This window comes from Pipistrellus hanaki, assembly GCF_964339955.1.
Source record: "Pipistrellus hanaki genome assembly, chromosome: 11".
NCBI lineage: Eukaryota > Metazoa > Chordata > Mammalia > Chiroptera > Vespertilionidae > Pipistrellus > Pipistrellus hanaki.
Window position 1 is genome coordinate 3,379,332 of NC_140513.1, and position 25,999 is coordinate 3,405,330.

Sequence of the window (25,999 nt, forward strand, 5' to 3'; positions counted from 1 at the left end):
GCCCTCTGGCTCAGCCGATGTGGCTGCTGAGGCAGGAGCGGTGTGGGGTGGCCACGCACGTTCCCGTCCTCCCGCTCCTCACGCACTCGCCTCCTGCGTGGAGCCCCTTTCGGGGGGCGTTTCCATCTCACTGTGGTTCTTGCCAAGGATCTAGGGCTGAGTCAGGAACACCTGCGTGCGGGACAAGCAGCACATGGACCCCCGCGGGGGCACCTGAGCGTGGGCGAGACACACCTCTGCAGCGTGGGGTTGTTTGGAGAGGAACATACAGCTTTAGATATCCCATCTTCTCCCCACTTCCGGCCTGTCACAGAGCTCCCAGGTGAAAGGAGAGAGGAAACTGCCCCTCACAGGACACCAGGCTGTGGTCCGTCCTGGGGACGGAGAGGCCCCTCCCGCTCGGGCCGGAGGAGTGGAGATGGCGCAGCAGAGGGAAAACCACCGTTTCTGAGGAAACACTCCAGGTCCCCAACCTGGGATCCTGAGCCCCCCCTAAGTCTGTGTTTCTGACCGGCCCCCCAAGCCGGAGGTAAGCAGACCACACCAGGGACTGTCCCTTCCAGGAGGCAGCCTGCCTGCGGGGCCACGCGAAGCCCTCAGCCACAGCGGCCGCGGGGCGGCCCGGGCTCCCAGCGGCTCAGGTGCAGGGCTGGTCACTGTGGGCAGCGCCGTGTGGTCCCCGCGCTGAGAGGCCACGAGGGAACCTGAGCTCCATGGGGCGCCTCCCGCCTGAGGCTACGCCGGCCAGTCCCACTGCCTCTCACACTTCACATACTGCCGGGGCAGCCGCCCGCCTCCTGCCCAGACCCCCTGGCTACGGGGAAAGCTTGATGATGACCCGCTTGGACTTAGTATCTGCATCAGCACCTCCTTTCCTGCCCCAGCTGCCCCCCCACCCCCCGGATTCCCATCACACCAAGTAACAGCAACCACGAGAAGAGAGGAACCGAGACGGGCTGCTGATGTTCAAGAAAACCCTGCAGAATGCTTTTGAGCTAAAAATATATTTCTGTCCATCCTTTAGGCAACACAGAATACCTCCATCAGGAGCGCCCCCCCCACCGCCCCGGGCTGTGCCAGGTCTGGGCTGCTGGTGCCAGGCCTGGGCTGCCGGTGCCAGTCCGGCCGGGCAGAGCCCCCGGGAGACCCCGCTCCCAGCCTGCGGGTCCCGGACCCTTTCAGGACCCGGGAGGAAGGCTGAGGCCGCCCTTGGGGACAGGATCTGGGGTGGGCTGGGCATATTAAATCCAGTTATGACTCTGCTTTCTAAAGCCACCTCATTCCATTCGGTTTGGTCCCCAGAAGCTGCAGCGGCCTCTCCAGCCCCTGTGAGCCCGTGCCGACTTCCTCCCCACCACCGTCCACTCCGAGCTCCACTCCGGGGGTCACAACGCATGTACCCTAAGCGCTCCCGATTAAAAATATATGTATATAAATCAAAACGAAGTCTTCCTTTTATTCTCCTCCTCGCTAAACTCCCTCTGCAGCGTGCCACCTGAAGGAGGAGTCCAGCTGCCACGACCAGCCTCAGACCAGTTTCCATGAGTAAGCACGGCTCCGGCACTGCTCCCAGCCGCTGCGGTCCCTGTGGGAGGTGCCGCCGCCCTCGCCCACCGAGACGATGAATAAGTTAAGTGTCTTCTCCGCGGGGCAGCCTGAGCGCGCTCCGTCATGCGGCGCACTCCCAGTCGCCCTGGGGCTCCACCGAGCCGTTGGTCACCTTCTTGACTTTCTTCAGGTTCTCCATCACCCCCGACGTCGTCACGCTGTGGGGAGACAACAGGGGGCGTCAGTGGGAGGCGGGCCGTCCTCGCACAGCGCCTCCGGAGGGTGAAGGCTGGCCCTGGATCAGAGCTGGGCTTGAACTCGCGCCGGCTCCTGGCCGCTGTGTGACCTTGGCCACGTCGCTTGTACAATAAGCAATGTCCGCTGCCCAGAGCTACCGTGAGGGGACATGGGGTCTCCAAAGCGCCCAATCAATGCAGGCGGCTGTTCCTGCTACGATCGCCAGCCTGTCCCGGCCCCCACGGCCCCCACGGTGCGTGCACACCCTCCCGTGACAGCCATGAGGCTGCTCCGTTACAGTCAGCATCTGAGAAGGAAGCTAGCCAGGCAGACAGTCACAGTGACCACCACACTGAGCATCTATGAGTCACGGCAGAAGCACAGGTGCAGGGACCCTCTGGCCCGGCCCTGATATTAGAGCGGAGAACGGGCCGCTCTCTGCAGACCAGGCCCTGGGCTGGCAGGCTGCGCCATCGGGGAGCACGGTCTCCGCCTCCCAGGCCTCCCAGGGCAGGGCCTATGCTCTGTTGGTCCCTGACACTCAGGGGGCAGGGAGCCCATCACTGAATCCATGGATCAAAGATGGAAGCACTGCCCTAGCCGGTGTGGCTCAGTGGATAGAGCACCGGCCTGCAGACCAAAGGGTTCAATTCTGGCCAAGGGCATGTACCTTGGTTGCAGGCTCCTCCCCTGCCTGGGCCCTGGTCGGGGCTCGTGCAGGAGGCAACCAGTTGATGTGTTGTCTCTCACATAGATGTTTCTGTCTTTTCCTCTCTTTTCCACTCTCTAAAATCAATGGACAAATATCCTCGCCCTCTTCAGCAGGCCGGGCTGGGGAAAAAAAGGCCTGGCCCAGCATCTCCTAAGTATCCATCACGGCCCATAGGAACCTCCTGATCAATAAAATATGTGCAATCCGTCAACTCAACAGGCTCTCCAGCCTGCCCCCTCCCCGCCCCCATGTGGCACCCCCGGAGTTTGTCCAGGGGCCACGACCTCGGGCCGCATTGTGGGATCAAAGCCCAGGGCACCCAGGGTACGCACAGCACCCGGGCAGCGGCCAGTGCCCAAATCGCAGCCAGTATTTAATGTGTTGAATTTTTTATGGTAAATTTTGTTACTAAAATTGGTCCGAAGAGAGATGTTGAAAGAAAGAGAAAAAAGACAAAGTCAGTGTCACCTCTGAGCGCACCTCACCTTGCAGGCTGGGAGGAGGAAAAGGGTGAAAGCTGCCAGCCCCACCCCCGGGAGACTCACCCCGATGCACTGTGCCCGCAGCGGGGCCTCGGATGGAGGGGGTGAGGGCAGGGGCGGGAGGGCTGCTCCCGTGCTGCAGGGCCAGCCCGCCAGGCAGAGGGGGACGGCTGGGGACAGGCTTGAGAAATACACTTGTAGAGGCGCCGCTCTGTGACAGGATCAGACCGCTCCCTTCTCCGGGGAGCCCCACCGGGGGTGGCAGAGCTCCTGGCCCCTGCCTCTGGCTGGCTGTCATGGACTCAGGGCGAGCACGCCCACTCCAGTGGGGAGGGAGACAGCCCGGGCGCTGCCCTGCGCGGCTGCCGTCAGCCTTTGCGCACCTGCAGAGGGACGGAGGCAGCTGCGCCAGAGGACCGTCCAGCCCGTTCCGCGGCCACAGCTCACGTTCCTAGACACTCCAGCAGAGAGCCTTAGCCGAGGGAGAACCCAGAACCATTTCCTTGCGGATTTAAAGGTGCTTGACCTCAATCCGCTCCTAAACTTCTTTTCTGGCTACACTGGGCCGGCGCTCCCACACAAACCCCTGGCTGGGTGTGCCCTCTCCGGCCGCTACACGGGAGAGCCGTTCACTGGCCAGGACGGCTCCACTAAGCACTGAAAAGGGGTGACCAGCGCACTGCCGTCCTGGGACGGGTGTGAACTGAGGCAGCCCAAGGACACCCCAGCCCTCCCAAGCCTTGCCAGACTGAAGAACAGGCTATCTGGTCCCCATAGATGGCGGCCTATCTGCCCGCGCCCCCACCTTTCCTCCTGGCTACGACCGCAGACCCTCTTGCTGAAATGGTTTCCATCACCAAATATTGTCAGCGAGAAACCAGAACCATGATTTCCATCACCAAATATTGTCAGCAAGAAACCAGAACCAAAACAGAATTTTGCCAGAGACATACCTTCCTAACACATCCACACCTCCAGACTAGCGGCTGGCAGACAGGATGCGGGGACAGACCTACATGGCTGACAAACACCAACTGCTGCAGCCATTTCGGACCGCAGCCCCGTCGAGTGGAAGATGCCAGGAGCCAGCCATTCGGCTCCTAGCTGCCCACCCAGAGAACAAGCCAGGGTCCCAGCGGGGATGGACCACTCCCCCAGATTGCAGGTTGTTTCCTGCTGCTGCTCACCAGACTGGCTCTCACTTGTGCCTCTTCAACCAGTCACTGGCTCAGACCGCAACTTCCAGAAGAGGCATGCGTGCTGCTTCTGCCCCCCTTCTGTCCCGTCCCCCGACCCCCACCAGCTACCAACAGGCCTCCTTCCTCTGCACAGGGGGGCCGTTTGAAGCCAACAGGAGGGCTGCCTTCGCTCCTTGTTCTTCGTGGAGCTGAGCACCGGGAGCTGCACCAGGATGGTCACCTGCCTGGTAGCCCTGCAGAGCCCAGCGCCCAGGCTCAGCCTTTGAACTGGGAAACATCAAAGGCCTCCCTGGCTGGAGGCAGTGCACCCTCAGGCTAAGCCTCAAACACACCGGCCTGGCCCATCCGCCTGGCCCATCGCAGCTAACAGCAAACTCCTCTAATCACCACTCACTCTGGAAAGCCACTGCCTTTCCCAGAAACAGCACCGGGAGGCACTCACCCTGAGACTCAGAAGCCTCTTACGGCAGATCTAGGTCAGCCACGTGCTGCCGCGAGAGCCAGTGCTATGTGCTATGTGCCAGTGCTATGTGCAGGTAAAGGGGTCACTGGCAGACTCAGAGGTTCGGACATCGCGTTTTCTGGCCCAGCCTCCCTGCGGCAGGCCCAGCAGGAGGCGGGCTGGCCCAGCATGTCCCCGAGTTCATGCCCCCAGTTACCGAGCGCGGTGTCCACTTCCTTCTGCTAAAAATAGAGGCCACCTCCGGAGCAGCCACATGTGCAGCAGCTGCTCTGCTGGGCCAGGGGCAGGGAGGGAGGAGGGAGACTTCTTACACAGACTCCATTTCCAGGTCATCGTCCTCCTGAGAGAGCTGCAGGTAGGGGTTGTCTGAAGCTGGGCGGAACTTGTACCCGGTGAGAACAAAGAACACCAGAGTGGCCATTTCGTCCATGAGCTGCAAATTAAAGACACCCAAACACAGGGATGAGCGCCAGTTTTCTGGAAAGCAGTGGCACTAAACAAGCTGACCCTCACCCCCGCCCGGCCACCTGCCACTCCTGGCCAGTCCTCAGACGCCGAGCTGGCTGCTAGGGAGCATTCGCCTCCCAGCGGTGCTGAGGCCTCGGCCAGGCACTCTGCCCAGAGGTGACACCTAAGACTCCTAGCTCTACCCAGAATGCCCACTGCCGTGCTTTCAGGGTCATTACACACTCCACTTCCCACAGTGCCCTTCGCATCAAGAGGACTTAAGAGAACAGTCTCCCAGGCCATTCGATGGCCTGCCCTCTAAGGTAAGCCAGTTTAGTCACTACTAGGATACTTCGCTACTGAAATTATAACAATGGGCAAAGGAGAGGAAGGTCTGCCTAAGCTGCTCTCAGTCCTGTGCCTGCCGGAGGCCCGTCTCATCTGGGCTTTAATTACACAGTTAGCCGTACTCTCTCCGTCTGAGGCTTTTCTCTCCAAAGACTCTTCACATTGAACGCTAACATCAATAATGCAACGGCCTCCAGACTTCTGCAGTCCAGCAGCTCTCCTGGCCAGGAGCCGATTGCAGCCCAAAGGAGAACGAGGCCTCCTGGGCACTGCCAGGTAAACATGACTTCAGGCTGCAGCCTCAGGCTGTCTCCGGGACCAGCATACCTGATAGAGCCACTTCCACTGGAACGGAACAGCGAATTTGAGGAAAAATGCAATGATCCTGGTGAAGTATATGTAACATACGATCTAGAGGAAGAGCAAAGAAACAAGAACATCAAAACAGACATTTGGCACCACTTTCTTCCGACGATTTGCTTTCAAATGAACTACAAAACAGACACAGAACGGCTGTGCTGGTCACACTGCAGCGCTTCTCGCTCTCTGGGCGACCACAGTCCGGGGAACAGCCAGCCACACACACACACACACACACACACCCCCGGGAGGACGAGCATGTCAGTCTGGCTGCTGATGTCCAGACTCAGGAGGTGGGATTTTTCCCTCCCAGGCTGGAGCGTTCTCCAGTAGCAACAGCAAAATAAAGCCATGGGAAGAGCTGACTTTCAGTCTCTGAGCAGAGGCTGGGACGTCCGAGGTCCTCACAGCACAAGTGCCAGTGACACTCAGTCCTCCAGCCAGGGCGGGGCTGAGTGGGACTCCCTGGCCAGAGTGTGGCTGCTCACTGGGAGCAGGAAAAACACGTCCACAGGGAAGGCAACTCGGAACTTCCTGTTAGGAGTCAGGAAGCGAGCTCTGGAAGACCCGTACCTTAAACATCCCAAGAAATTCTGTTCCTAATAATTCAGAGTAAGGCCCCCTTTGGTGCTAACGCTTGTCTGAGCCCTCCTGTTTATCTCAGGTCTGTGATTAGGTGTGACCCCATTTTTGTAAATGAGTAAAAAGTCCCATCAAAGGAGCATCTGATCCCAGGAGAGAACCTAGAGAAACAGGCACTCGGCTGCCATCAGTGATCCCCGGGGAGGAGGCCTCGGGGTCAGAGGGCCCCGCTGTGTCTGTAACCTGCACTGGAAACGCATCCAGCAGGGATCGCTTCCGAGCATGTGAAGCCAATTTAAAACTAAACCTGAAGAGCAGCATCCAAGGACACAGCCTGGCTGGTGAGTGAAGCCCTGAGCCCAGGCAGCACCCACCCTCCTGCGGGAGCCCTTGGCTCCGCTCACTGTGAACAGATTTAGGGCATTTACTCACCAGGACGTAGTAATGTCTGAAGAGCTTCAGCTTTGCTAAGTTAATGGCAGCTAGGGAGGAGAAAGAAAACAGAGGCTCGTTAACCTTCTCTCATGTGGAAGCGCTCAGCTCCCAGCACCCTCTCAGGCAAGGGGCCGAGTCTAACACAGGAGCACTGCCGGGGCACATCGGTATTTCTGAAAACGCAATCGCTGGGCCGGATCTCTCCCCCTCCCGGTCACTAGGAGTCAGGGGCTGCAGCTCCAGTGCACGGGCAAACCCGCACATTCCCCAGGCCTGGGCTCAGCAGCTTCACACCGGCTCTGCCAGGAGTGTACTGACCCAGACACCAGCAGTCACTACAAATCAGGACGGACCCCCCCCCCACACACACACACACCCCAGCCATCAGTAAACATTCCAGCTCTGCCAATGTGGCTGCAGAGCTGCCCCCACGGGGACCAGTCTCAGGGGGGCCCTGAGCAGTCTGGGAGCCTCCCGCTAGCTCAGGTGTAAATCCAATTAACAGGAGTGCATCTTGCAGATTTAAATTTCACTTAGATTTCCGCTAAGTGCCTTGTAACAAGCCCTTTAAATACAACCTCCCTGGCTGTGTCCTACCTTCCCAATGCTCAAGGTCAGGGAGCCCGGATAGCTAGCTTCCTGCCACTGCCTCCGGCCATGAAATATTGATGACCTCGGAGGGTAGCCTGGCTCCCTCCCCAACGAGCAATCCTTTCATTCATCATAAACCTTCCTACGAGAGGCAAATTAATTTTGCTTAATAGCATTCAATTTCTGGTTCCATTAAGAAGGGGCACGTGGACAGTGGAGGTTTGAATTTCCTCTTCCTCCCCCTCGGCCTCATGATTAGTGGGTGACAATCAAGCTCAGGCTTCCACAAGAAATTCCCCGAATCCGAAATCATCTTCCAGCCGACTATCAGCTACCAGTATCCGTGTGAAGCTCTTCTGAGAAACCCGCACCGATGGAAGGTCAGAGAGCTTCCCGGAAACTAAGTCCCCGCCTGGAGAGGCCATTACACCACCTCCCGCCGCAAAGGACGCGTGCGCGCAGCAGCATTTGCAGACGCTCAAGGCAGGCACGCAGGTCAGCACAGGCTCTGGTGGCCCTGTGACTTTTAAATGACATCTCTCCGGTTCTCAGCCACTTTTCCTTCGCTCCGACTCTGGGCCAGGCTGGGACGCACAGGGACCACGGCGGCGGGGCCTTGGGCCGGGGTTGGCTGTCCTCCCCCAGGAAAGCGCCGCCACGCCCAGGCACACCCCCTCAGTGCTGAGGGCACCGAGTACGGGCGTGTGCCACCAGCAGGTGCTCATCCCGGTCCGGGGATGGGAGAGGGGCGGAGGGCAGGTGCTACGGAGCGGTGTGGGATAACCAATTCCCGCAACTGTGAAGCTTCACTCATTTGTAGGATCGAGCGTTCCTTTTGTTTCCGTGTGCGTCTCCTGCTCCCCCGCCCCGTGGTCAATGAAACAGCCGCTCATGCCACACCACCCACACACCCAGCCCAGCCGCCTCTGGGAACAGCCCTCCCCAACGAGCGAAACGGCTCCTGCACTAACACGGACCCTCCATCCCCCTCTTCCTGAAGAACAGAGAAAGGCCAGCACCAACAAGCAGACCATCTAAATAACAAACGTGCTTTAAGTCTCTTGGGAATCTTGCTTGTTGAAATAAATCCTGACAAATGAAACTCCTGCCCTTTAAGCTTCACCAAGACCCATCAGCCTTCGGGGGAAGAGAGGGAGTGGAGGGAGGGAGAGATCACGCTTTTACTCCCAGATCTCAAGGTGCCGTGAGAGGACTGTGCGCGGCTGCTGTAGCCTAGCCACACGTGGGGAACCGCCCAGAGCAGGGGCACAGGGTGAGAGGATCCCAGAGGAGACCAGGGCACAGGGTGAGAGGATCCCAGAGGAGACCAGGGCACAGGGTGAGAGGATCCCAGAGGAGACCAGGGCACAGCGTGAGAGGATCCCAGAGGAGACCAGGGCACAGGGTGAGAGGATCCCAGAGGCGGCGGTGCTGAGCAGAGGCCTGAGCGGGCTCAGTGGGAACAGAGTGGTGAGGCCCAGTGGAGGGAATGCTCAGAAAGAGCCAGCATCCCCCACGGGGACGAGGCAGCTTAGCGCCTGGCGGCGGCGAAGCTGGGAGGCCACGAAGTGGGGCTGGGCTGAGGGCAGAGCCCAATCAGCTGCCCCGTGTTGGCCAAGGGCACACGGAGCCTCTGAAGGTCTGAAGCGGAGCAGTGCCTTGACCACACCTGCATTTCAGAACAATCTCTCTGGAGAAAGGATGGAGAGGACCAAAAAGGAACCCAACTGAGGTCAAAGCCCGTGAATTCGTGGGGTCCCTCTTAAAGGTGGGGAGGGATGGACTCAGTGCACAGCGTGGGCGGGCAGTGAGCCAGGCTGCTCCCGCCTGCGGGTTGGCTGCAGGAGATGGAAGGACAGGCAATGGGCCGAGGACCGGAAAGAACACTTCAGGTGCAGCCTGATGGTCCACTCCGTCACAGGGAAGGAAGCGAGGGGGGAGGGAGGGCTGGTTGAGAAAGCAGAGGGTGTGCAGGGAGGGGGGGAGTGGAAGGCCTGTCCTAACACCTCCCTGGTGTCACACGCATCACCACGCCACCTGCAGGCTGGCTGTGAGGCTGGCAGAGCCACTCTGCACCCAGTCATCAGCACGGGCACGGATGTCACGCCATCCAGGACACGCGCTGGGACTGACAGATGGGCCTTGGGAACCAGTGTTGGCTTTCAGAAATGCAGCCACAAGCATGACAGTCACGTGCAAGACTTCTGTGGACAAGACGCTGGCCTTGGGAGCGGCTCCCGGGCCCACGGGGTGCTGTGGTCACAGCCGAGGCAGCGGAGGGAGGAGAAGGCTCACTCACTGCAGCAAGGACAGGAGTGGGTAACAGCGCAGGTCACCTCAGGCAGCCTCCTAACCTCTAAGTCTGTTTCTTGTCTGTGAAACAAGAAGACCAATGCCTAGCACTGGGTTGCTGGGGCACACAGTGAGCGGCTGAGGATGGCTGATGCCAGTGCCAGGATTATATTGGGGTTACACCTGATGATCAAATACCAAGCGTGGCATTTGCTGTGTTCCAGGGGCTGCCACCTCCACACAAATCCGAACTGGAATAAGGGTGAGCTGGGGCTGCCCAGGGCCCCCCAGGCGGACGCGGTGCCGCTGTGTGCATGCGAAATGAGTCAGCCCGCCGTGCCCGGGACGCCCACTCAGCACGGGTCACTTCCCCAGCTGATCCAACGAGCACCGACACAGCAGAAGCAGCTGGAATCCCAAACCTCCCAGCTTCTTCCAAAATAGCTCTCCCCGGAGTTGAGGATGCTGACAGCTCGCTGTTCGCCGGACCCGCGGCTGGGCCCCGGGAGTGAAAGCTCACCAAGTCTGGGCTGGTGTTCCTGACCCGCCACGGGAGCAGCAAATATGGTAAAAGAATGAGCATGGCGAGGAGGAAAGGCCTCGGGCAGGAGCCAGGAGACCACATTCCAGGGCCTGCACCAGCATCTCGCAGGGTGCCAGGCCCCTGGCACTCCGCAGCGTCTCCTCATTTGGAGAATTTCTTTAGGGCAGTGCTGCTGCTCCTGCTGCTGCTGCTTTTTTTAAAATATATTTTTATTGATTTCAGAGAGGAATGGAGAGGGAGAGAGAAAAATATCAATGATGAAAGAGATTCACTGATCAGCTGCCTCCTGCACTTCCCACACTGGGGATGGAGCCCACAACCTGGGCACGTACGCTTGACTGTAATGGTGCCCGGGTCCCTTCAGTCCGCAGGCCGACGCCCTATCACTGAGCCAAACCGGCTAGGGCTGTGGCAGTGCTTCTTAACGTCGTGAGCACAGAATCACCACTTCACTGAAAGCCCCCGGGGACAGGGAGGAGACGGGCAGGGAGGCCACGCGAGCACACCTGCTTCAGGAGCTCCTCTCCCGCCCGTCACTCTCAAAAACACGGCCAGATGGGATAAAAGGGGACACATGTAACTTTCAACATGAAGATTCAAAAAAAATTTTTTTGGCACGTGCTTTTTAATGATGAGAACAGAACAAATGCCCACTGAGGCAAAAAGTGCCCAGCCTTTCTGAATGCTAACAAGTCAGTACTCTCTCTGACCCAGCAGCAAAGGAGCAAATGTCCGCCATCTGGGGGGGGGGGGGGGGGGCGTCGTCCCTACACTGTGCCTTTCCTCCCACAGCCCAAGAGCAGCTCAGCAGCTGGCAAGCAGGCAGACCACCCCCCCTTCCTCCCAGCACACTTCCCTGATGGTGGGGGGACCGTGACAATGAGGACAGTGACGCTGGTCCTCACCACCTACTGGGGCAGTGATCGGCAAACTCATTAGTCAACAGAGCCAAATATCAACAGTACGACTGAAATCTCTTTGGAGAGCCACATTTTTTAAACTTAAATTGCTTCTTCTTCTTTTTTTTAATAATATATTTTATTGATTTTTTACAGAGAGGAAGGGAGAGGGAGAAACATCGATGAGAGAGAAACATCAACCAGCTGCCTCCTGCACACCCCCTACTGGGGATGTGCCCGCAACCAATGTACATGCCCTTGACCAGAATCGAACCTGGGATCTTTAGTCCACAGACCGACGCTCTACCACTGAGCCAAACTGGTTTCGGCAAAACTTAAATTGCTTCTAACGCCACTTCTTCAACATAGACTCGCCCAGGCCATGGTATTTTGTGGAAGAGCCATACTCAAGAGGCCAAAGAGCCGCAGTTTGCCCACTACGGTACTAGGTACTAGCTGTGTGCCAGGCACCGGGCTGGTCACTGTCTGGGATTTATCTCACTAATCCTCTCTCAGCCTCTCAGAGGGCGGGCATTATCACCGCTGCCTCACAGGTACCAGAGGCCTGGGGTCAGTCATTACCACGGTCACACAGCTTGAAAGTGGAGGGCCAGTCCTCACAGCCCACACTCTGCGCTAAGAGAAAGGCACCCCAGCTCTGCCACCCACTGGCTGCTCAGAAGCAATCACGGCTCAAAATGCCAGGCAGTACCCGGGGGCTGCAGCCATCCATCTCGAGGAGTTAATCCGAACTAATTTATGGACCCGGAGCAGAAGGCCCACAGCTGCCACTTAAAGGGTAAAAAATTGCCCAAACAATCTCTCCCTGGTGTGAGGAAGCCTCGAGGCTTAAAAACAGCCCCACCTACCCATCATCCTTTTCTCCCCTTTCTCCCAGCTGCACTGCAATCAAACAAAAAATAAAAGAAATGACGATGGCACAGCGCATGGCATCAGAGGCTGTGACTCACGCCCACCCTCAGCGCTTCCCGTCTGCCGAGGCCGGGGCTGAGCACTGCACAGGGCAGAGGCCTTCCACGTCCGGTCCAGCCCAGCCTGCAAGCTGAGCTGGGGCCACACTGGTCCCAAGCCAGTCCTCCAAGGCAGCGACACTCTGAGAGTGACTAGCCTAGGGGTGCCATCTGGCCTCCACTAAGAGGGTACCCCACTAATCCATCTCACAAACACGGGGCTCAGAGCAAATATGAAAAAGGCTGTGATAGCCGAAACCGGTTTGGCTCAGTGGTAGAGCGTCGGTCTGCGGACTGAAAGGTCCCAGGTTCGATTCCGGTCAAGGGCATGCACATTGGTTGCGGGCACATCCGCAGTAGGGGTTGTGCAAGAGGCAGCTGGTCGATGTTTCTCTCTCATTGACGTTTCTAGCTCTCTATCTCTTTCCCTTCCTCCTCTCTGTAAAATATCAATAAAATATATTTTAAAAAAAAGAAAAAAAAAGAAAAAAAGAAAAAGAAAAGAAAAAGGCTGTGATAGAGGATAAAATTTCTTGATTTTCAAAATGTTGTCACATGAACGTGGTTCAAAATACATTTCCAGTATACATTTAAGTACTTCTTAAAAATTGATTTCAGCTGAAACCAGTTTGGCTCAATGGATAGAGCGTCGGCTTGGGGACTGAAGGGTCCCAGGTTCGATTCCGGTCAAGGGCATGTACCTTGGTTGCGGGCATATCCCCAGTAGGGGGTGTGCAAGAGGCAGCTGATCGATGACTCTCTCATCGATGTTTCTAACTCTCTATCCCTCTCTCTTCCTCTCTGTAAAAGAATCAATAAAATATATATTTTTTTTAAAATTGATTTCAGAGAGGAAGGAGAGGGAGAGACAGAAACATCAATGAGAAACACTGATAGGCTGCCTCCTGCACATCCCACACTGGCATGTGACCTGACTGGGAATCATGACCCCCTGGTTCAGTAAGTTGACGTTCAACCACTGAACCACACTGGCCGGGCTAACCATGGTAACTTCTTAATCCAGGTGAGCTTCCCAGCTTTCAGCGTGCTCCCTGGGAAGCCGGCAGGCAACATCACCATAGTCTGTGGCAGCAGGTGTGGCAGCCTCTCGGTAAAGCACGGAGAGCAAGTGCGCTAGGCCTGGTGGGCGGACAGTCTCTGCCATAACCGACTCTGGCACAGTCGCAAAAGACAACACATACAGTGGGCACGGCTGTGTTCCAACAGAACTATTTACAAAAACAGGTGCGGCCCTTCTCCTTTCTCACCAGTGAGTTACTCATTAGGTTTGTTTCTATAAAAACACCCAAAATAAAACATGTTTTTTGGCCCGAGCCAGTTTAGCTTAGTGAATAGAATGTCAGCCTACGGACTGAAGGGTCCCGGGTTCAATTCTAGTCAGGAGCACATGCCTGGGTTGCAGGCTCATCCCCAGTGGGGGGCGTGCAGGAGGTGGCCGATCAATGATTCTCATCATTGATGTTTCTCCTTATTCTTTCCTTGCTGAAATCAATAAAAAAATTTATATGTATATTAGAGGCCTGGGGTGGAGTGGTGTCTCTCAGCCCAGCCACACCCTGTCCAAGGAGTGTTTGGTGGATGGTGATGGAGAAAGTACGGCCTTAGGAAACGCAGGCCCTGTCAGGTAGCTGTGAGCAGTCTTTACACTAAAGTTTGACAAATGGCAGCTGCTGAAAGCATGAGCTTGCACGCTGTCACACTGCTGACCCCACTGTCCCTGGAACACTCTGAAGACCGTGGTAATTCACGCGGCTGTTGAGTGCCATGCGCCGGTCAGGTGAGAACACTGCTCCCCTGTGCTCCACACACCTGGGAAACACGGAAACCTTTAACATCAATACTTCCGTTACTATCAGCCCTGCCCCATCAGGCGTCTTTTAAAGAACCAGAAGCTGCTGAGCCTGCAGTCGTGGATCCAAGTTTTCCTAAATTAAAAACTGCTTTCAAGAGAATTAGGTCACTGGCAACAAATCGTTTTAGTTGTTTTCCTGAAGTGACAGGCTTACTCTGATCATTTTCAGGAAAGTGTCGGGTCCTTTGTAGTTCCTAAGGGTGCCGGCTGGGTGTTTACATCCCCGTGTGAGATGTGCCTCCCTCAAACCTGGTGAGGCACATGACCCGTCTGACGGGAGAAAGAGAAGCCTGCCAAAACGCAGTCTGAGTGACCACAATGTGACCGTCACCATCTTTCCAAACACCAGTGGAGAGTGGCCAGTCCAGCCTGCCACTCCGACACCTGCCCAGGCTCCTCAGACAGCGCCACGCCGGCACCCAGCACTACGCTTCCTGCACCCGCCCCGCCCCATCACACAGGACATGGAAAGACATACTCGTGCAGCTTCCACCATTCATCAAGGCCCCTCCTGAAACGAGCCTTTCCCACCCCCGAAGGTAGGTGGCAATGAAGAACACACTGGCCCCTCACAGACTTTGGTGCCACTGCCTTGTACCCCCCTCAGTGCCAGCTGGTTGACCCACTTCTGCACCATCAGTGCAAATGCCAACGGCGAAAAGGGCTGAGCGTGTCGTATTAGAACAGCGTTGACCCCAGGACCCTGTTGTGAGCTGCTGCCCTGACACATACTTACGGCTACAGCAGCTCAGAACAAAGCCTCCATACGCCCTACCAGCCGATCGCTACCGGCTTACATATAAAGGCTAAAATTTCTCAGAACACGTCCTCTAAATTTTCCTCAGAAACAAGAAAAAACAAATGATCAGGAGCAGAAGTAGAGCGTTAATGTACGGTGCACCCCAAGCCAGCCCTCTGAGGAGTGACACCGGAGAGGGTGGACAGGGATGCAGGCGCGAGGGCAGTGCCGGCCAGGGGAGCTTGGCAAGCCAACGGCGGCCCACAGCCAGGCGGGCCACGGAGACTCAATTACACTTCCTCCCGGGGACCTGGGGGAGGCGGGTCTGTGACAAGAGACAAAGACACAGCTTAAACCCTAGCCAGTTTGGGCAGTGGATAGAGCATCGGCCTGCGGACTAAAGGGTCCCAGGTTCGATTCCAGCCAAGGGCTCATGTCTGGGTTGTGGGCTAGATCCCCACCCCCCAGTAGGGGGTGTGCAGGAGGCAGCGAATTGATGATTCTTATCTCATCATGATGCTTCTTTCTCTCTCTCTCCCTATCTCTTTGAAATCAATAAAAATACATGTACTTTTTAAAAAGATACAGCTTAAGGACAGTGGGCAGCTTCATCCTTAATGTTCCCCTGGGGTTCAGTCAAAAGGAATCCAGACACAGAGCAGTAAACAGAACCCAAACACCCCCTGCCCGCTGAGCGCAGCCCCAGGCCCAGGAACGACTATACATAGCGCTTCCCCTACTTGCAGTTAGTCAGCCCGGACTGCACTTACTCAGTCTTAAGCCCAGGTCAGTGTCAAGGTCAAGCAATGAGTCGGTGGAATAATGAGCCTAAGAACAGGTTCCATGAAGCAACTGCTTCCAAGTCCAGGAGAAGCCAGTCCTGCCCATGGTCTTCACTTTGCCAGTGGCCTCCAGGATGGGTGAGCTGAGGGGCTCAGAGGGCCGACCACAGTATCGGAACCGTCGGTTAGTCAGCCACAGGCTCACTCCAGCTTTCACGCACCGCCCGCTTCTGTCCTGGAGCGGGCGGACGCGAAAGGTGCCGCCACTCTGCAGCCACTCAGCTGGCTCCCAGCACTGGGATCCGGTGGGGATGGATGTGTGCTGTTCCTGTGAGCTCTGTGCAGAGCAGACCTCAGCCTTGGGAACAGGCCACCCTGACTCTGGAAGTGTCACAGCGTAAGCGTTTTTCAAAGAACAGACTGAAATAAGCATTTGCAGATTAGTTTAAATGCATCCCATGACCTAAATCAACTCAATGAAAGAACATGGATCAAGAAGACATCCCTATTCTAATCTACTCTGTCCCCTTTCAAAGGGCTCCAGTATTTACTGATGAGGAACCGGTGCTTTCTTAACAGTGTGTCACGCTGAGAATGGTGAATGAGAGTCCTGGTGTGCTTGCGTGACTTCCTGTTCTCACATTCGCTCTCTGCTGTCACCTGGTGGAAAAACGAGGAACTGCCTCATGCGCCCAGGTGAGGACAAAAGCTTGCCTCTCTCTTTACTACAGCTGCGGGGACAAGAAGGCCCATCCCGGCTTCACCTGCTGTGCTGCCACCCCCCAGAGCTTAGTAAGTCTTCAGCCAATGGCACCCTCTCCCGGAATAAACCGTCAGAGACAGTTACCCCAGGCCTTCTAAAAGCAAGGTGGAGAAGGCGGAGACAGAGGGCCAGATGATGGAGGTGAGGAAAAATGAAGGGGGGAAGGATGAAGCCAAGAAAAAAAGCACAGGTTACATTTATCAACCAAAAGACATTGCCCTTGGGATTCTCAAACATTTTCAGCTGAACAGCCAAACAGTCCAAAAACAAATCCAAAATACTGAAGTATACTATAAAGATGACAAAATGTCTCACCTCCATATAATTAAGAGAAAGACCTATTCGTTAAGCTACAAGAATAATGAAAGCAACTTATGTGCATTCAAGAAGAAAAAACAAAAACAAAAAACAACACAAGAACAGCTCCAAACTATAATTACATCCAGAAGGTGGGCTCTTATTTTCGACTTTGGGTTTTTCTGTTTTGTTTGTAAGGTGCTTTACTTACATTCTAATTTGTGCTCTATTTTCTGCAATTTCCCTTTACCCCCTTCCCAGAAGGCTGGAGGGGGCTGTGCAGCAGGCTCTGAGCAGGCGGGTGGGGCAGGCCTGGGAGAGGGGCCCTGAGCACCGCTCGGGCTGCCAGTCCGGGCAGAACCCGCGCACAGCAGGCTGCGCTGAGCAAGAGCGTTACATGGGCCAGAGCAGGAATCTAACAGAAGCTACTTTGGCCAAACCAGATACTCCTTACCACGTGATCCTGATAATTACCACTTCGGCATGTATGGTGCGTAAGCCTAAGGTACAGATGCCCTGCTGACCAAAATGCTGTGCTCTAGGAACCCAGGGTCTTGCCAACACAGGTGTGAAGCTTTAATCGGGTTTAATTCACTTTTAAGTAATGACCTGACATGAACTGAATAGCAAGTGTGAATAAGGTTGGTACCTACTACCTGTTTTCCCCGATTCCTAAACCGAACCCACATTACTTTTATAATCAAACCACAGATCAGCAACTTACATTTAACAACAAATTAATAATCTGCCTTAAAGAACATCACTATCAGCCCTAGCCGGTTTGGCTCAGTGGATAGAGTATTGGCCTGTGGACTGAAGGGTCCCAGGTTCAATTCCAGCCAAGGGCACATGCCCGGTTGCAGGCTCGATTCCCAGTGCGGGGCGTGCAGGAGGCAGCCGATCCATGATTCTCTCTCATCATTGATGTTTCTCTCTCTCTATCCCTCTCTCTTCTCTCTGAAATAAATAAAAATATATACTTTTTTTTAAACTAGGAAAGAAAAAATATAAGATCCTTTAAAAAAAAAAAAAAGAAACAAACAAACACCACTTGAAGACAAATATAAAATTTAAAAACAGAAGAAAAGAAAGAGCATCACTATCAGTGCTGAGTGATCTCATGGACCCAGAGGCAGCTCCGCCCTTGGAGAGCAGTGCTCCCAACCCCCACCCACAGCCTGCAGCGGGGACACTATTCCCATCAGCCCAGGAAGACACAACCTTTCCTCTGTGGCTTCTCGGGCAGAGCAGGCGTGGTTAGAAAATCAAGGAGATGCAGCCGAAACCGGTTTAGCTCAGTGGATAGAGCTTCGGCTTGCGACCGAAGGGTCCCGGGTTCGATTCCGGTCAAGGGCATGTACATTCGTTGTGGGCACATTCCTGGTGGGGAGTGTGCAGGAGGCAGCTGGTCGATGTATCTCTCTCATCGATGTTTCTGGCTCTCTATCTCTCTCCCTTCCTCTCTGTGAAAAATCAATAAAATATATTTAAAAAAAAAAAAAAAGAAAGAAAGAAAATCAAGGAGATGCAAAGGGGCTCTAATGGCACAACCGTTTAAAAACCAGAGTTCTCTCCGCAGCAGGCTCACTTTCCATTAACACCAACATGTCCACTCTGGAAGCGTGTTCCCCCGCAGGGATGGATGCTTTACACACAGCCACCCCCTCCACCAAACCACCTGCTCAGTCAAGTGCGACCTGCTCCTTCCAACACAGGTTTCTCTTCCTGACTCAGTTCAGAGAAGGTGGACATCACACTCATGAGGGGAATGACCTGACCAGCTTATGAGAAGCAGCGGTCACCCCCAGCCTCCCCACGCAGCAGGCTCTGCGCCCTCAGCGGCTCTTACACAGCCCCCAAGCTCCCCAGGCAGGCCCCCGTTCTGCTCCGGGGAGACAGCCCGGGGTCACCGTCCTCCCCGCTCCCCGCAGTGCCCAGGCCGTGCTTTGGGGAAGGCTGAGCAGCGAAGAGAGCTCCAGGGAACTTGCCTTTTCCATCTGTGGCTGATGCTTCTTGTAAATGCCTGATTGACCTAAAAGCAAACATTTGGGAACAAAAGGTTAGCTAACAAACCCGCACTCGTCTCTACTTCCAGGGTAACCTGAGGCCTTGAAATCCTTGATTATAAACTCATGGTTAAACTGGACGACTTTAGACTCTCACCTACCCCGTGATCCTGATAATCACCACTTCGGCATGTATGGTGCGTAAGCCTAAGGTACAGATGCCCTGCTGACCAAAAACTGCCTGGCAGAGGCCTGGGCCTGAGGAGACAAACAGTCCTGATCTCCCTGATCTCTCATTCCTAGACTCCCCCCACCCCCACCCCCCCTAAGACAACGGAGCATCGTGGGTCTCACCGCCCCCCGGAGGCAGTGCGTTTGAAAGTCTCGGTCTAGGAGCTGTGCCCGTGGCCTCATACAAACCCAGGCTCTCACTGCCTGGAGATCTGTAACTTGGCTGAGAAATGCAGGCCTCCAGGGAGTCTCTTTTCCGGCTGGGATGTGCCGGTAACTAATGACCGTCATTACCGGTTCGGCAGGAGGACATTAATGTGATTAAAGAAGCTGTAGATCAGATTCTGGGTCGAGTTCACCCGGGGAAAGCCCATCTAGGATGAGCACAACGCAGGCAGCTCCGGGCCGGGGGAAGACGGTCAGACCGGGCTGGAGGCGTAACGAGCCCACCGCTCTCTCTGCCTCTGATGAATTCCTTCTCCTAAAGGCCCCGTGTCTGCCCGCTGTGAGAAGCGAATGGAGCAGCTTCACAGGAAAGTAAGTAGCACAAAGGTGACACCAACCCAACCCTGCCGAATTGGAGGGTCTTGTGTGTTTTTGAATAGTTGTTTATAACTAGGGTGCTCAACAAGGACTGATTTGAGACTCAGCATTTAAAAACGGATGTTTTTAGCCGGGACTGGTTTGGCTCAGTGGATAGAGCGTTGGCCTGCAGACTCAAGGGTCCCGGGTTCGATTCTGGTCAAGAGCATGTACCTTGGTTGCGGGCACATTCCCAGGAGGGAGTGTGCAGGAGGCAGTTGATCGATGTTTCTCTCTCATCGATGTTTCTGACTCTCTACCCCTCTCCCTTCCTCTCTGGAAAAAATCAATAAAATATATTTTAAAAAATAAAAATAAAAATGGATGTTTTTATGTAACAAAAATTAAACTTAAACAAATACATTGGAACTAATTATGGCAAAGGATATGCTGTAAGAATGGGAGTAAAAGCTATTTGGTTCTCCGTGGTACCAGCAGCTCTGATCTTAGTGATGATCAAGCAGGACGATGCAACCTGACATAATTAGAAGTGGATAAACCATGGCAGGTGTGTTCCTCAAATACTCTTCCAAATAGCTGTCCACGTCTGTTACAGCTACTGAGCAAAAGGGTTGACACATATCCTTAATGTGTACATCAAGCAGTCAAACTTGAGGCCAGCCGGCCACACACCTCGTTTATTTAAATGAGGAATAATGAGGCATTAAGAGATCAATACATCTCCTCGTTTACTGGTAATTTCTCCAATTGATCTAGAGCAAGCATGTCAAACTCGCGGCCCACAAGGAATACTTTTGCGGCCCAGCCAACATAATGGTATGTAAGAAACGTTTTTTGTTTTTGTTTTTTAAATATATTTTATTGATTTTTTACGGAGAGGAAGGGAGAGGGATAGAGAGCTAGAAACGTCGATGAGAGAGAAACATCAACCAGCTGCCTCTTGCACACCCTCTACTGGGGATGTGCCCGCAACCAATGTACCTTGGTTGCAGGCACATCCCCAGTGGGGGGGAAGGGTGAGGGAGGCAGCTGATTGATGTTTCTCTCTCATCAATGTTTCTCTCTCCCTTCCTCTCTGTAAAAAAATCAATAAAATATATTTTTAAAATATTGATTTAAAAATGTTCTATTATTTTATGTTAATGATGGCTCATTTATTTCAGCCCTTTGTATTCAGCATGTCTCTATCGAAATAAACCTACATTTCTATGAAAATGGAAGCTTTGGTTTGTCTGCGGCCCACATAACCTTAAACCTTGCTTATGTGGCCCATGTAGCCTTTGAGTTTGACATGCTTGATCTAGAACCTCTAGAGCAGCTGTTCTCAACCTTTCTAATGCTGCAACCCTTTAATACAACTCCTCATGTGACCCCCCCAACAATAAATTATTTTTGTTGCTACTTCATAACTGTAATTTTGCTACTGTTATGAATTGTAATGTAAATATCTGTGTTTTCTGATGGCCTTAGGCTCTACAGCAGCGGCCCACAGGTTGAGAACCGCTAGCAGGGTCGCTGGAGCCGGCAGACCCCCTTGACCTTCTACTTTGCTGAGGGGCAGGTGTGAGTAGTCTGACCCTTTCCCAGCATAGGCTGCTCTTCCTCCTTTAGAAATGCTCTAACTGATGAAATTCGCGGGGACATGATCTCAGGTGCTCCCAGGACACTGCCTGCCTGAAGACGATGCTGGCCCTCTTGTCTCAGACACCCGAGTTAACTTCTTCGTGGGCAGGACAGGAGGAGGCTGCCGAGATGGAAAACCTCATTCGAATTCTCTTCTCTGCTGAACTGACACCTGTGCACGGTGATGTATGATGGAATGAGGGTTCAGTACCCCCCCCGTGCTCTCTCCCACCAAGATGTCGTCTCTGTGCTTGCCCCTGAGCCAATTAGGAGTGAATCTAATTGGCTGGAATGAGGACTACGCTCCACTGGCACCACGTTCTAAGTAATCAGAACAAGTAAATAAACCAAGGATCCTAAAAAATACTTAGTGCATGGGGTACTGCAGTGTGGAGCACCTCACCTCTAATAGGATGCGGGAAAATCTACTGTTTTTAAAGTTTATTCCAAAATAATTCACTGCTTTCAGGAGCACGGAGCTAGATCATTGCGAGGGGCGTGCCTGGTTTTTGCTCGCCTTTCCCCCTTTCCCCCTACGGCTTCCCAGTGGACCAACAACTCCCTTCACTGCAGAGGCTCAATGAGCGTTTTCCCATCGAGCGCTGCCCTGGCGCTCACACTTCTCCACAAGCTCCGCAGCGACGCCTGCCACGTCCCAGAGGAAAGCCACCGTCTGAAGACGGCCCAGTGTTACATGCCGAGACTGGCACTGGATTTTCTTCTTTTAAAATGTTTTTATTGATCCAGAGAGGAAGGGAGAGGGGTGGAAACATCCATGGTGAGAAAGAATCATTGGTCGCTGCCTCTTGCACGCCCCTACCGGGATGGAGCCCGAAACTGGCTTGATACCCAGTAGGAGGCGTGCAGGCATGTGCCCCTGGAACCTGACAACCCTAACCACTGAGACACACGGGCCGGGCACTAGCACTAGTTCCATGTGAATGTACTTCCTTTTTCTCCATCCACCTTGCAAGAAAAGCTTCTTTATGGGCCTCTGTCCACTCCTTTCCTTCCAAACCCACTGCTGTCTACACTGCTGCTGAGCCCTCCCTCCCACCCTCTCTGGGCCGCCTGCGCTGCACACCAGCAGGCTGCCGGCCTAGCTCCCTCAGTACCCCAGGGAACCCGACACAACACAAAGCCAGGGCCTGAGACGATGCAAACGGGCTGGGCCAGAAAGCTGTGTGTTATACAGATGCCCGCAGAGTCCCGTTTGGGAATAGCTGGCCCAGCCGCCAGGTCTGACAGACAAGCCCATGGGGTGCACAGCCCCCCTCCCTGGGGTACTCACCACACCACTGGGAAGAGGATGGCCCCACAGCACAACAGGTCCACCAGGAACAGAGAGTCCTTCCACAGGGCATACTCCGTGGTCCCCTCCTCCGTGGACTCTATGATGATGTAGGCCACATTGGCCAGGACCTATAGGCACAGAAGTCGGTGAGGCCCCAGAAGACGGGTAGGTTCTCACAACAAGGGGGGGGGGGGGGCCCACTGGAGCCTGTAGGCCCCCAACCTATGGCCACAGCAGCACCCCCACGTGCTCTCTCCCACCAAGACGCCGTCTCCGCTCCTCCTGAGCTGGTGACTGCTCTGGCAACAGAGTGAGGCGGAGTGATGCCAGGCCATGTCCAAGGCATACCAGACAAAGGACACAGCTTCTCCTGGCTCTCTAGGGAGACACCTGAGGAGCCCAGGCCTTCTTGTAAAAAGTCTGCCTGCTCGGAGCTGCCATGTTGAAGAGACCAGAGAGAGAGAAAGAGAGAGCTCGCGCGCGAGCGCCCCCGCCCCATGTGATCAAGTCTCTCCAACCCAGAGAGAGAGAGGCCAGTGGAGACAGCCAGGTGACCAGCCCTGGCCCCAGTCTGACTGTAACTGGTGGCACAGCAAGTCAGACCTCCCAGCTCAGCCTCTCCCAACCCACAGAGAACAGAGGCTGAAGGGCGGGTTGTGTACAGCAGCGGCCACCCAGGCCCCGTGGTTTCTCTCATACCCAGGCCTCCCAGTCACCAGGCGCTGCACTTCACTTCCTGCTCAGCCACAAGGCCCAGGCTCCTGAGTGTCAGCATCTCCGCTAAGTGCCAGATGATGTCATCAGAGACCAGAGCGATGAGTGGCTGGCTGCAGCCCCTGGCTGAGGAGCCAGTCGCCCTCCAGGAGTAACGCCAGCGCAGTTCACAGAACAGCTGTGCTCCCCACGGAGGTACACTGTGCCCGAGTCCTCCTTCCATTTCTCTGTCTTGTGTGTTCAGTCTGTTCAGTCTCTGCATGTTCTGAGGTCCCGCCGCCGCTGCCTACTCTAAGAAGGCAACATCTGGAACCCCGAGGTCTGCTCAGCACACGGGACAACCTGTGAGATGCTCTTCCGAAGACACTGCTGGGTGGGGTTCAGTCCAACCCCCTTCCACCCCCACCCTCCACGAGGCCATGCTCCCAGTCCCGGCCTGGCGTGCTGTTCGCCCTGGTCATGTTCCATTTTAATAAAAATGCCATTTTTATTATTGGGAAGTCTCTTTCTGTCCAGGATGTCCACAGTTAAGTCACCACAAAGCCATACGTCTGAATACTGATGCAAAAAGGATTCTGCAATGTCCGTCCCCCCTGCACGCAGCGCCGGCTCCTCCTACAGCCCAGAACCGCGAAGTGGCTCCATGGCCAGAAAGAAGCCGTTGTAACCTCTCCGGCTGCTGTTCCAGGCCCTCCTAGGCCAGGCCCCGTGCCGGAGCGTACATTTCCTTGTTAAATGCCGCTTCCTCGAGGGACCTGCCACATAGCCGTGTGCGCCGCTCCTCCGGACGGACAAATGGGGGCACTGGGAGGACTGGGCCGTCACAGCACAGTGAGGCCAGGAGGACGTTCACACGGAAGGAGGGAGCGGCCACTGGAGGAAAGGGACTCGGGGAGCCGTGAGGCAGGGTGGAAAGAGGCCGGGCTTGTCACTCATGGGCTCTCGACGACATGGCCCTGGTGCTCATCAGCTCAGACCTGGTGGCTCAGCACCTTGTCCACCAGACAGCACCTCATGCCTCTGCTACCCCTGGCCTCATCCTCTTCCCTTCAGCACCGAGGCAGGGCCATCACACATAAAGCCTCCAGGCCATTAGAGTCTGGATGGCCAGCCTTCCCACCACGGGACTTCGGTAACTGGTGTGTACCATGTGTTTGGCGGTAACGTGTACCCTTATTACTGAATGTCAATGGCTTTATGGCTGAGCTGAGAGGGCTGACCTGGGTGCCAGGCTGGCCTGTTCCATCCCTCGCCTGCCACGTTTACATTGGGCTCCGAGATGAGGCCGGTGACGAGAACATTACCGAGCAGACGCGCTTCGGCGAGCAGAGGAGCTGTGCGTCACTGCTGGGCCCACTGCTTACCAAGCGCCTCTCCGCCCGGCTGCGCTCCAGTCAGACTGCTGTGTGTGACAGCACAGGCCGTCCTGCGGGCTCACCCCAAGGTCCCAGCGCAGGGCGGCTTTAAGAAATGTTTGCCCCAAGATCCACCTTGTGGGAACTCTGGTGTCATTCAGAGTTTTAACAGAAAATCGCCATGTACTTGAGCTCCTCTGCTAAGAGGGCCATTTGGGTGCGGGACACACGGATGAGGAAGAGAAGGCAGCGGGTCCCCCTCACTTTCCAGCAGCTCCCTACTGAAGGGTAGGTGTCCATGTGCCCCTTAAAGAGGACTGATAGTCAATATCTCCCGGGCCGTGGTCTGAGGCCTAGGCCCGTCCAAATCCAGAAACAGAACCCCCGACGAGAAGCTGGCGTTCTGTGTGGGCCCCCTCCCCCCAGAGAGGCCGGAGCGGCTGAGTGCGGAGACAGAGCGGCACGCGGAGCAGCGCGTTACCTGGAGCGGGATGACGATCATGAAGATCTTCTTGTCTTTGTCGGAGAGGATGTGCTTGATGAAAGCCCAGCCTGTGCCGATGAGCGCGATGGTGATGAACAGCAGCGCCCCCTTCAGGCTGAAAAAGGAAGATGTCACACACGAGTGGGTCTCTTTGGAGCCCCACCCTACAAGCCAGACCCCACGGCCCATGCCAGAATTTCACGTGCCGCTTGTAAAAGGCAGGTGGCCAAACCCGGCAAGGTCATCTTAAGTGAGCGACACTTCCCTCCGCGCGCACACAGTGAGCTCTGCAGCCCATCACCCGGGCAGCCGGTCCCCACAGGAGGCAGTCTCTCCCGCACCCCCTCCCCCCAGGGACACATAACACACCCCTCTGGCACGGCAGGAACCCAGCCAGGCTGCCACGGGAGGGCGGGCCAGGCAACTGGGCTGGGTCTCTCCCTGCCATGGCTTCTCCGGCACCTGATGTGTCACGGCCGGTCTGAGTACATACGAGTCCCGCTGGTACTCACAGGTGAGTGATGTAGTACACCACAGCCCAGCCCTCGATGGGGTAGCCCTGGGAGGAGATGTAGTGGTAGTCGATCTGCAAGAGAACGGCACGTCAGAAAGGGCAGTGACCGGCCGCCCGGCGCAGAAACACGGAAATGCCACCGGGCCCTCATGACAAGGTGCCTAGTGACTCACCGTCATTCACACTAAGGCTACCGTCAGACAGGGCTGTCTGGTGTCTGAGATCCGCTGTTTTACACCCGTGACCAGCCGCCCCTCCCGGCAGAGGCCTCCTGAGGAAGGCGTTCTTTCACCTTCGGTTTCCCACGGATCTATCCCCCTCCTCCCAGCGGATTTTCCTGATCAGACAGCCCTGTACATCATTTCATAGACGACCCGAATACTGATACGTACTGCATGGAAGACCAAAGAGAGAGACTTGGTGAAAGGGAGGGCCGCCATCAACCAGTGGATTTTAAATACTTCGTTCCTATTGCGACAGAGAGAAAAGAATGAACGAGACATTCGTTCTCCCACAGGACAGCGCGCAGCCTCGGCCCCAGGCATTTCCATCAGCAGCAGTAAACAGAACCTAAGCAGACCACAAACAGGAAGCCCTTTAACAAGCCCTTTCTGCCGCAGACAGGCCTGAAGGAGCCCTGGAGTGACCTCTCCACTGCAGGCCACACTGCG

The 25,999-nt window shown here is 55.3% G+C and overlaps 1 protein-coding gene across 1 annotated transcript in view; it reads right to left on the reverse strand.

Annotated features, from left to right (window-relative positions):
* Nucleotides 1-985: 985 nt before the first annotated feature.
* The window catches only part of GPR107 (G protein-coupled receptor 107), a 47,564-nt gene continuing 22,550 nt past the window's right edge, over nt 986-25,999 (reverse strand). The window contains exons 10-18 of the mRNA XM_084899834.1: nt 25,721-25,796; nt 25,327-25,400; nt 24,812-24,929; nt 22,259-22,389; nt 18,553-18,596; nt 6,811-6,860; nt 5,764-5,847; nt 4,953-5,074; nt 986-1,766 (exon numbers count right to left, since the gene is read on the reverse strand). Coding sequence (XP_084755960.1) covers nt 1,670-1,766; nt 4,953-5,074; nt 5,764-5,847; nt 6,811-6,860; nt 18,553-18,596; nt 22,259-22,389; nt 24,812-24,929; nt 25,327-25,400; nt 25,721-25,796 — 796 coding nt within the window. The 3' untranslated portion in view covers nt 986-1,669. The remainder of the gene's footprint in view (nt 1,767-4,952; nt 5,075-5,763; nt 5,848-6,810; nt 6,861-18,552; nt 18,597-22,258; nt 22,390-24,811; nt 24,930-25,326; nt 25,401-25,720; nt 25,797-25,999) is intronic.